Raw genomic sequence first — 10,972 nt, 5'->3', positions numbered from 1 at the left:
CTAGCCTGTCGTCAGGGCCCTGCAGTAGAAGCCCGGAGGACTACTTGCGAGCCAGAGCAGACCAGCTGCTGAGAATACCAGAGGGAAAGCAGGTCCTCACTACTTCGGTGCAAGTAACTACACAGGTTACTTGAAAACATTTGCAGGGTTCATCTGACAGAGGATGGTTCCCACAAGCAAAGACCTGGGTTTTCAGGACAGCTCGGCAGAGCTGTCCCTAGGGTATGGCGAATTGGGGCAACTGCCCTGGGCCCCATGCTTTGGGGGGGCCCTGCGGAGCAGCCGCAGCCCCTCCCGCAGGGCACGCCTGGAGCTGGTGGTTCAGGCACGCGCCGCGGAAACACGGAGACCCTCCCTCCCCCTTTGCAGGGCTAAGGAGGCGCTGCACAGGCTGATTTGCCCCGGACCCCGCTATGGCTGACTCTGTAGGTTGGTCACCTCAGTACAATTCTGACGACTGCTACGTAGCACCTATGCAGCGCACACTCTCACGTTAACGTTCCTGCCGCACCAGACTCTTAGAAAGGGTTACGTAACATTTGTGAAAGAACAAGCTATGAGCTTGGTTCAGACAATCAGGAGCTGATCCCCACCCGCTGAGGCACAGGAAGGATCAAGTCTGGCCCAGCTCTCTATACAGGGCAATGATGTCACAGAAACTGTTTCCAGTCTCCAGCTGCTCATAGGAGGCCCCATTACCAACCGTCTGAGTATCTGAGGCTGTTGGAGAATGTATTAATAGGGCCAAGTACTAGTCTGAAGAGACAGAAGTCCAACCATGCCAGAGGCACTTTTAAAACTTATAACCCCCAACCCCCCACGACTGTGAAAATACCTGTGATAAGCTAAATAAAGAGCAGGTCCAAACTGTAAAAGCTGAGGTATGTTTCGCTAAATTGCCCCAGGATTTATAAGTACTATCACATCACTGCTCCCACTTGAGTGGATACTGGGGTTTGAAGTGGACATCCTCCTAGGGATAAAGTCACGATCTTCTACCATTTGGGCTAAGGGGTTGAAGTCCTTTAGCTGGAACTAGTGCTGGACCATAAACCTTTTACTCAGGCTGAAGATGGGAACTAGGGTGGGACAAAGACCTATGGTCTCTTACTCTTGAATGCAAATCACCCAAGGCAGAGATCACCACTCTCTCCTAGGAAGAATGCTATCATATTTCATTATATACGTTTGAAAAGCACTACACATTTCAGTTTGAAGCCACCTGCATCAATTTCTTCCTAGGGTAAGAACTGATGGCATCTGCTGCAACTCCAGAAGTTACAACCTGGCATCTTAGGAAGCTTCTTAATAGAAGCTTTGAATTAATCTCAGCTGTAGTTTATAGCTGTCACATAGTCCTGAGCTAAAGGGAATATTAAACTGACTGTGAACACAAACACCATCAATTTATTACTGGCTGTAACAGGGACAGCAGAACAGGGTGAAAGCATGACTTTGATTCATAATTACTGTCTCATATTGAGAGTGAGAAGCTTTTACTCTGTTTAAACTAACCAGCTTTACAAACTCACTACGGGATCTGAGCATCAAAAGCCAGCTCCCCTCTTATTTGCATGTCTCTTCCTGTAATAAAAGGACTGTGCAGGCTAAGATCACCCTAATTACAGTGTGTGCAATCCCTCTCTCTCTACATTTTGGGGCTGGCACATGTGTAATGGCAGGCAGAAGATGATCCTGAAACTAGAACTTTGTTATTAACTCTGTTGATGAAATGGCCAAGAGAGAATCCAACTCCTAAACCTGCTCCTTTGTTAAAAGGGATTTGGACTTGCTTTTATGCGCTGAAGCAAACAGACAGGATTCCAACTATATACACAAAATGGAGGCGTTGAGCAAAGTGATTCCTTTTCTAGCACACAACAGCACCAGTTAAATGCTTTGAGGTAATCAAATGCACAAATGCTAAATAGCTTATCAAGTGTGTTATTTATCTACTCTAACCTCTAGAAGTCATTTATTTGAAAAATAAAGATGAATTGTTAAAACAAAGCTACACACGGTTATGTATTTGCCAAAGGAACATAACTAATCCATGGAGACCTAAGAGTGGATGGAAATGAAAGCTTAAGAAAATTATTCTCAAGTTGTATTGTATGTGGAGTACCCACGTTGCAAGTCAGCCTGCACCCACAACTACGATCGCTAAGCTATAATCAAATGGAGCCACACTCATAGTCTGACATCAAACTGCAACAGGTAATTTGCCAAACTACAGCAAAAGCTGTTATCTGGCATTCCCCGGGAATGGGGGATGCCGGTTAATCAAATATGCACCGTCCACTGCACTCCCTGGCGTCAGTGTGCCGGGGGACTGGGAGGGGGACCCCGCACAGGCTGCTTTTCCCCAGGCTGTGGGCTGAAGAAGTGGATGCCAGTTAGTGAAGCTTTCTGGCTGATAAAGTGCCAGATGACACGGCTTTTGCTGTACTAGGAGTTTCTAGACATTTTCTCATGGCTCCCTTACATTTAAAGTGCCCAGGTTGTCCCTGAGCAGTTAATGTAAAGATCAATGGCAACATACAGCTGGGCAGGTGACATTCCCATGGTCATTTCTCAGGGCACAGTCACACTTTCAAGCTACATAAAATAAAAACAATTCTAAAAGCACTAATTACCCAAGGGTAGCTCTTTCAAATGAAAGGACAATTAGACAGAGACCATATGTGTTTCAGAGGCAAGAGAGGATTATATGTATTTCAGCCCCTCCCCCGTTCTGGGGACAGGGAGGGCAGTATAGCTGAGGATAGTAGGGCAATGGGGAATATTTCAGTTATGTGGGACACTGAAGAATATCAGTGTGTAATACTGGATCACAGCAGTGACTACTGTATACTGAGCACTAACAGGAACAGGACACAATCTTTTATCATAATGCACCCCACTGACCTACAACCTGTTCTTTAATTCTTTCTATGCATGGGGATGTTTACTGGAGAAACAGCTTTACACTTATCAGCCAGCTAGTAGCAGCAATTTGCAAACCTCTTCGGTAGTTTGGATCCATACATAAGATCAAATGGAGCAGAAATAGTTAAGACACTCAGAAAGTTAACAACAGAAATATACTTTGGTTATGAAACTGGGAAAGAAATTCTCATATATTTGACACAGTCATAAAATCTTGGTATTGCAGTACTTACTTCAGTTATATTAAAATACAATAACCCGGTCTTGTTTAATAGCTTCCTGAATGTACAAAATAGAGCAAGAATAAAAAAACTGGAAATAGTTTATTTGCTGCATAAGGAAACCTTTTTTGTAAGTTACATACAAAGACAAATTCTATGCTATAGTGTATGATCTTCAATATTTCACAAAGATAACTGAAATAAATATGCATTACAAAAGATAAAAAGCTAAATCCATCAAGCAACCTACAAAATGGTTCAAACATGCTTGAAAATGTATTGTTTATTTTTAAGTGCTGCAGCAAAAAAAAAAGAAGGTCTTTTCACATTTCTTTGGAGAATTTTTTTGAATTGTCTAACTATAAAATACTGTCCAAAATGATCAGGCATTAGTTATACACCCTAAGAAAAAACCCACCAAGGTCTAACTGATGCAAAGTTTTTAATCTATTTAAGCTTTGCTGTGGTTAGGAAGTATTTTTTGAAGTGGCTGAGTCCAGTAAGTCTCAGGCACTGTAGACGCTGTCAAATTACGAATCTATAAAGTTAACAGATTATACAGCTCTGGAGATTTCTTTATTAAAGACATCTCCACCAACAGGAATAAAACCACTACTGTAGTGAAGCTGCAAGTTAGTTATAGTATGGTTTTACCCTATGCTTACATATTTTCTAATTGTTCTCTACTATTTGCTGTTATTACACAGCCCTGTTTCAAGTCTACTTCCAATTCTCAAGAAAAGGACAAATACTATAAATGATGTCTTCCTGACCCCTGAAATACATGACATGATTCTGTTGTTATCTAATAAACTTTTCATTTTGCTATATCACTAAACGTAGAATTGTCGTTTACACTTCACTGCTCTGGGACATGCTGACAGACAGGTCTATTATTTTATATAATTTCTTTTTGGAGAATACTTCACTATTGTTTTACTAAAGCTGAATACTTCGGGTTAAAAAAACGCCTAAAACATGGTTACCTAAAAATATTTGTTAATACCCTTAATGAAAGTATTTTGTAGCAAAATGAGTTTAGTTACAAAAAAATCACTAGAGGGCCAATAAAAATATATTGGAGAGACAATCTTTAAAAAAAGTGAGGTTAGGAAGTGTGAGGCATTGACACTCACTGTAAACATCCTGTGTTCACTAGAATCCCTTGTTTGAAGCATATGCATCTTTTTTTCCTGAGCTCCATGGCCAACAGCATTTGCATAGATAGCTTGACCTATTGTAAAAGGTTGTTTTGTTGAGCACTTCCGAGGTTCAAATGACTAATATTTTCATCACTTAAACTGATTTTGTTGCTCCTGTGACCAGCTAACATCTGATGTCAAGGCAAGTCCATGAAAAATGAAGTACAGAATACATTTTACACAGTTGGTGTATACAACAGATCTGGGGAACCTGTGACCCACAGTAATCTTGCTAACTATAAAAACAGATTTAGTTTGACGCTCTGTCTCACCAAGTAAAATTAAATAAAGATACCTGCTTTTGCTCACTGCTATGGGATGACCAAATTTTGCCCGTTTAGAAGATGCATCTGACAAAATACCCTGAACATTAGTCACAACTTGGAGCTGACTAAAGCACTCCCATCCTTTTCAATTTCAAGGTGCAGCCTGTAAAAAAGGTATAGGCCTCAGAATGGAGAACTTCACTTTGTCCCAAGGTGTGTGATGATTCAGATCCAGATGGCGTGCCGCATGCTGGAACCTGAACTCTTCATATGGAAGCCTCCATGAACTGAAGCTGTGAAGTACATTTTAAGCCCTTCTGAACCACGCTTACAAGGTGGAGCAGCCAAAGGAGCAATAACTTTGAAACAAAACTGCTTGCATTTTAGATATGAAAACAGTGCTCCAAAAACTTGGTGGAGATGGTTTGGGTCCCAGTGCATATGATGAATAAGAAAAGTGGCAGAGACAAATGACAAATCCCGATCACTAAAAAAAAGCAACAGATTGCCATTTTTAAACCTTGTGTTAAGGTGAATCTAGATAAACACCATGGCAGCATATCAGGAATCCTTAAAACTAGTACTTCATTTTTTTTGTGACTGACTTTTGCACATTGTTAAAATCTGCTTAAGCACTTTCTGGACATCTTCATCCATCTGACCCTAAATGAGAAAGAAAAACAAAAGAGCAGAGTTAAATTCAAGTACCTCTTGTCCTCTTTTATAGGATGTACGTAGAATGTTTTAAAGGGGAGTGAACAATGATTTCAAGAGGACTCTGAAAACATTGAATTTTTTTGTATATAAAACTTAAACATAATTTCTATGATTTATAGATTTGTACAGGGTGGTTTTCCATAGACTAATTAAGAATTAGCAATCATACCTGTACAGCATAGAGAAGATGCATCCTATAAACTGATACGATTTCCTGATGTTGTTTCTTTGTCTCCTAAAAACATATGGCAAATCAAGAAACATGAGCAACTTCATTTAAGAATAATACATCTAGATTCAAGGCATATAGTTAACCACAGTGGTATCTTTACTTATCAAGAGAAAATTCTCTTGCTTACAGGCAATATTTTACATATCAGCTAGGAAAATGGATTAAGTGCAGCATGTTGTTCACAGAGGCACTGTAGCTTTCCCTATGCTTGGAAAGAAGCCACAACACCTATACAGCTGCACTGAATCAGAAACCATAGCCAAGTCTTGCTGAGAGTAAGTTATGTGACTTTCAGCTTGATAGTTCTTAGCTGCAATTCAGGAAGGTCCTGGTCAGTGGAGTCCTGGCAACCACTATACATGGCTACAGAGACAAAGCCATGTCTTTTCTGCATGGTCATTGATTTCTGTGTCCCAAGAACCATCCTGCCACGGGCACCTAGATCTGTTTCAAAACTCGAGCAAAAGAAGGAACAGGCCAAATGGCCCTAAAACTGCTCCAGAGCTCCCAGAAAGCACTTATCATGGTGGGTTACTGTTTTCAAGTTTCTGTTATGAATTCCAGCTTTCCTCTGGACAGTTGAACCCCACCTTGGAAGCAGAAATTGTGGCTCTGCCCAGAATTCTAGACATTCCAGACCCATTGCTTGTGAACCGAAGAAGCAGTTTAAGGTGGTACAACTTTATAACAACTTAAGAAGCTAAAAATTCAGAGGGAAAAACACAGTGGGTCTGATTTAAATCAAATCGATTTAAATCATGATTCAAATCACTGGTCAGGAAGCCTCGATATAATCATTATTTTCTATAAAAAAGTTCATTCTTGTTGTTTGATATCCTTTATTCATTTCCCTTCTTGAAATTTTGCATTTTTAGAGGAAGATAAGAGCTTGACTATGTGTACAAAAACTTGCTGAGAGACAATAGGGCTGATGGGCGGGTAATCAGGTCTGTTATCTCTCATCTGCATATACTGCTGTTAACAAGGATGTTATCTCTAGAGACAACAAACTGTCTCTATGCCTGAAGAAGGGTGTTTGTGCCCAAAAGCTTATAAAGAACAATTTTTCCAACTATTTAGTTGGTCTAATGACCGAACTGTATCTGCCTATGATCTCTGGAGACACAAATCCACAGGTTGCGAACTGAAACTAAGCACCCCAGAGATGCTTAATGGGATCGTCTAGACTGAGCACTGAGTCTCATTGGGTAGAGGGGTTTTCTTTCATCTTTACAAATATATAGAGGAGCCTCTGAGAACCCCATAAGATTGGGCTCCTAATATAGTCCTTGACCTGTTGTGACCTGTTTATAAAACTTCTAAAAAGGTTACATGAATATATTGTCTCAAATAGTATATAATTAGAAGTTATAAACTCTATTCCATGATGGTATCTTTGAGCTTTAACATACTTTAAATTAAAATCTGATTTAAATTTAAGAAATTGATTTTTTTTTAAACAAAAATCATTGATTTTTATCCACCCTGGAAAAAAAATTCTCACTCAAAACATATGGATGTGCTTGGGCTGAAATGTCAATATTTGAAAGATTATTTCTTTAGAAAAATGCATCAAGCTTTCTTTTAGATAAAAAAAGAGCCCAAAACAACAGAACCTGGCAGATCTAGTCATCAGTTGTTCCGAATAAAATAAAAAAATCTAGGGCTAACTGACTATACACTTAACACATTACTATGCCAGCATCATGCAGACAGCACGTGCTATTCCAGTTATGGCAACTTGGATCAGTGATTAACCTAGCTAAAAATAATTTGCTGTAATCATCCAACATCTCAGAGGTCTGATGCTTCATTTAAAGCAGCGGCTTTCTAAGCTATCTTTTGTTTCTGCTACTGTTTAGTTTTACTTGTGATACAGCAAAGTGATCAAATATACTGAGATAGGGTGACACTGGCTTAAGAAGTGAAACAATTATTTTATCAGACCAATCCACTTAATCCTAATGAATGCTCAACTTCAACACAGAAGCTCCAGCAACTTCATACTGTCCACATAGCCCGGTTTCAGTTCTCTAGAATGGCTGCTCTATTCCCACCCTCCAGAGCAGAAAGGGAAATGTGTGAAGCTGATGGATCCCAGTGACAGAACGCAGGGGAATCTATTGGGACGTGGCACCGTCTCCTAGTTTTGTGGTATTTCTAGATGACAGCTCTGCTTTGACCCATTCTTGAAGTGTCACAGGTATCAGCTTTAGTGTAGTATGAAAATTAACTTCTTTGGATGAAACAGCTTTTTCTTGTACTCATTGCTGGTGCTCTTTTCTAAATGCCTGAAGAAGGGTGTTTGTGGGAGCATGGAGCTCTACAAGGAAGGTGCCATGTCCCATGAGCAACATGGGTAGCTTGTGTTCAACACTGAAAAAACCCACACTTACAGCCAGCTGATTTTGTAACTGTTTCACTTGTTGCTGTAATGCCTCCAGCTGTTGACTTTGCCGTTTGGGAGCACTGCTTGAGTAGGAAAGCTGAGAAAGGCTGTTCAATGCTTCCTTTAATTTGCTAACTTCCTTGGACATCTCACTGATCTATTGGCGGGAAGGAAAAAAAGGCAGACATAAGAGGATGCAAGAAATACCACATTTTTAGTAGGCTTTATTTTGGAAGCATTTGTGCCTTTCCTTTTCATTATGCAGAAAGCACCTCTGCTTAGAAAACCGTGGAAACAGCAAGGCTGTTGGGTAAACAGAGCAGTATGGTACCCCCCTCCCCAGGATAAAGCATTATGCTTGCACAGACAAATGGGATACAGTTCTTGACCGGCCAACTCTACAGAGCCTCTTTCCAAACCAGCAGGCCAGTGTGCAGCTTTCTCTCAGGCTACTGCATGCCATTTTTGCTCTTCATTGGGACAGAAGTGGTATGCAAACAACTGCATCTTATACCCATTACCAGCTCAGCAATGACTGACACCAGGGGCCAGATCATCTTTGGCATGGTTTGCTGACTCAAACACACAAGGACAAGCACGGTCTTTCCCTAGGCCAAAACAGCCTGTGAGGCCTAGAGGCCTGTCCTGTTTGGCCTCTCACAGCTCCAGTGCCAATCAAAGGAGCGAAGTCCCTTTTGCAGCTCTGCAACCCAACTTTTTCATACTTTCTGGCTCCTTTTTCCAGCTGCAAGTGATAATCAAAAAGGACTGATTCATGTACTCCTGGCCAGACACTGTTATTCATGTACTCCTGGCCAGACACTTTCTCCTCTTCTACAAATGCTCCCTGGCTCCTAACCTTTCTATCATTCCTCCTGTTTCCTTCTCTTCTGCTAACACTGCAATCAAATGTCAGGTTTGCTAATCTCTGGTTCACTAATGCTAATACCTCCCTAACTCTCCTTGGCTCCCTCTGCAGCAAACACTTCTTTAGCCTCTATCAGCTACCTCCCATTTTCCTCATGTCTGGCTGGCCGTGTGCCACGCCACCCCTCCCCATTGGCATGCAGCTGGCTGTGCACCACCCCCCCACCTCCACTCCGCATCCGGTGTGCTGAGGTGTTTTTTTCTTTAAAGTAAGTGTGCTGTGGGGTGCAAAAGGTTGGGAAATGCTGCCTTACAGAATGCAGAAGGAACACTACTTACAGATGATGCTGAGAAGGCTCAAGTATTTAATGCCATTTTTACTTCAGTCTTTACAAACAGGGACAGCTACCAAATGATAAATGCAACTGGTAGCAAAGATAGTATGGCAACAAACAGTGCAGAGTAGTGGAAGAACAGTTAAGGTATTACTTAGAGAAGCGAGACACTTTCAAGCTGGCTGGGCCACAAGGGATGAAACCCCACGGTACTGAAGGAATTGGCCAAGGTAATGTGACACAAGCTTTGCTTTCAAGACTTTGAGGTGCAGTTTCCCAGAAACCCCTGCATCTAATTCCTTGAAACTTGGCAGGCTTCATCCCCCAGAAGGGACTACCATCCCTGCTATTTTCATCCAAATCTGCCAAAAAATGACAAAGTTATAGGCAGTTTCATGCTTCCCCATATAGCCTACGGGCGAAACAGAGAAATAGTGCTGACAAAATGAAACGGAACAGTGCTTTTGAAATGAAACACTGTCCTGTCAAAACAGAAATCAAAATGAAACAGTGCTGTTTCACACAGCTCTATTAGCTATCTTCTTTGAAACTTGTGAAGGTCGGGTGATTGGAAAAGAACAAATATAATGTCTGTCTTTCAAGAAGGGAAGGAAGATCCAAGGAACTATAGACCAGTCAGCCTGACCTCAATACCCGGGAAGATCACAGACAGATTCTCAAGATTCTTTTGTGAACCACCTAAAGAAGAACAAAGTGATCAGGAACAGTCAGCATGGATTCACCAAGACCAAGTCATGCCTGACCAACTTGATTTCCTTCTATGATGTGGAGACAGGCTCTTTGGTGGGGGGTGGCCAGTGGATGTGATACCTCGATTTTAGCAAGACTTCTGACATGGTCTCTAACAACATTTTTATTAACAAGCCAAGGAAATATAGACTAGATGAAAGTATTATAATGTGGATAATTTACTGATTGGATTACCAAGCTCAACAAATAGTCATCAGTGGCGCAATGTCTAGCTGGGAGGAGGTATGAAGTGGGGTTCCCCGGGGTTATGTTTTGGATTTGATACTGTTTAACATCTTCATTAATGATTTGGACAATGGGGTTGAGTATATTTTTATCAAATTTAAGGATGATATCAAGTTGGGCAGAGTCGCAGACATCCCAGAGGGCAGGTTTAGGATAGAGAATGCCCTGGATAGGACTGGAGAAATGGTCTACAATCAGATGAAATTCAGCAAGGACAAATCCAAAGTCCTACACTTTGGATGGAATAACTGCATGCACAAATACAGAATGGGGAATGACTAGCTAAGTTCAGTACTACAGAGCAGAACGAGAAGAACCTAAGGCTTACAGTGGACCATAAACTAAATATGAACCAAGTGTGTACTCCTGTTGCAAATAAAAGCCAGCAGCATACCAGGTTGTATTGACAGGAGTGTCTCTTGCAAATCAAGCATTGGTGAGGCCACCTGGAGTACTGTATCAAATTTTGGGCCCCACACTTCAAAAGAGATGTGGACAGACTGGAAAGAGTCCAATGGAGAGTGACAAAAATGATTTTGAGAGGCCTGGGAAAGACAGGACACTCACAAGGATAGAATGAAAGAACTAGGGTTATTTAATACAGAGAAGAGAAGACTGAAGCCAGATTCGATAAGTCTTCAAATACCTGAAGGGCAATTATAGAGAAGATAGAGACAGAAGATGGAGATTGCTTCACTGAAGTTTAGGAGGAACTTTTTAAGTAGAAGTGTGGTCAAGCATTGGAAGAGGCTACCTAGAAGATATGGACTGTCCATTCCTGGAAGGTTTCAAGGGCAGGTGAGACAAGACATTGGGCTG

General features: G+C 41.3%; 1 protein-coding gene across 3 annotated transcripts in view; it reads right to left on the bottom strand.

The window, feature by feature from the left end:
- Positions 1 to 3,233: 3,233 nt before the first annotated feature.
- Positions 3,234 to 10,972, bottom strand: part of RAI14 (retinoic acid induced 14) — a 125,096-nt gene continuing 117,357 nt past the window's right edge. For all 3 annotated transcript variants that reach the window (XM_019531933.1, XM_019531932.1, XM_019531934.1), the window contains 3 exons: positions 7,963 to 8,112; positions 5,504 to 5,569; positions 3,234 to 5,280 (listed from right to left, as the gene is read on the bottom strand). In XM_019531933.1, the coding sequence (XP_019387478.1) occupies positions 5,203 to 5,280; positions 5,504 to 5,569; positions 7,963 to 8,112 (294 nt within the window). In that variant the 3' untranslated portion in view covers positions 3,234 to 5,202. The remainder of the gene's footprint in view (positions 5,281 to 5,503; positions 5,570 to 7,962; positions 8,113 to 10,972) is intronic.

This window comes from Crocodylus porosus, unplaced genomic scaffold (assembly GCF_001723895.1).
Source record: "Crocodylus porosus isolate Cpor-Errol unplaced genomic scaffold, CroPor_comp1, whole genome shotgun sequence".
NCBI classification, from domain to species: domain Eukaryota; kingdom Metazoa; phylum Chordata; order Crocodylia; family Crocodylidae; genus Crocodylus; species Crocodylus porosus.
Note: the sequence above shows the minus strand (reverse complement) of the source record. Positions and strands in the feature narration are given on the sequence as shown.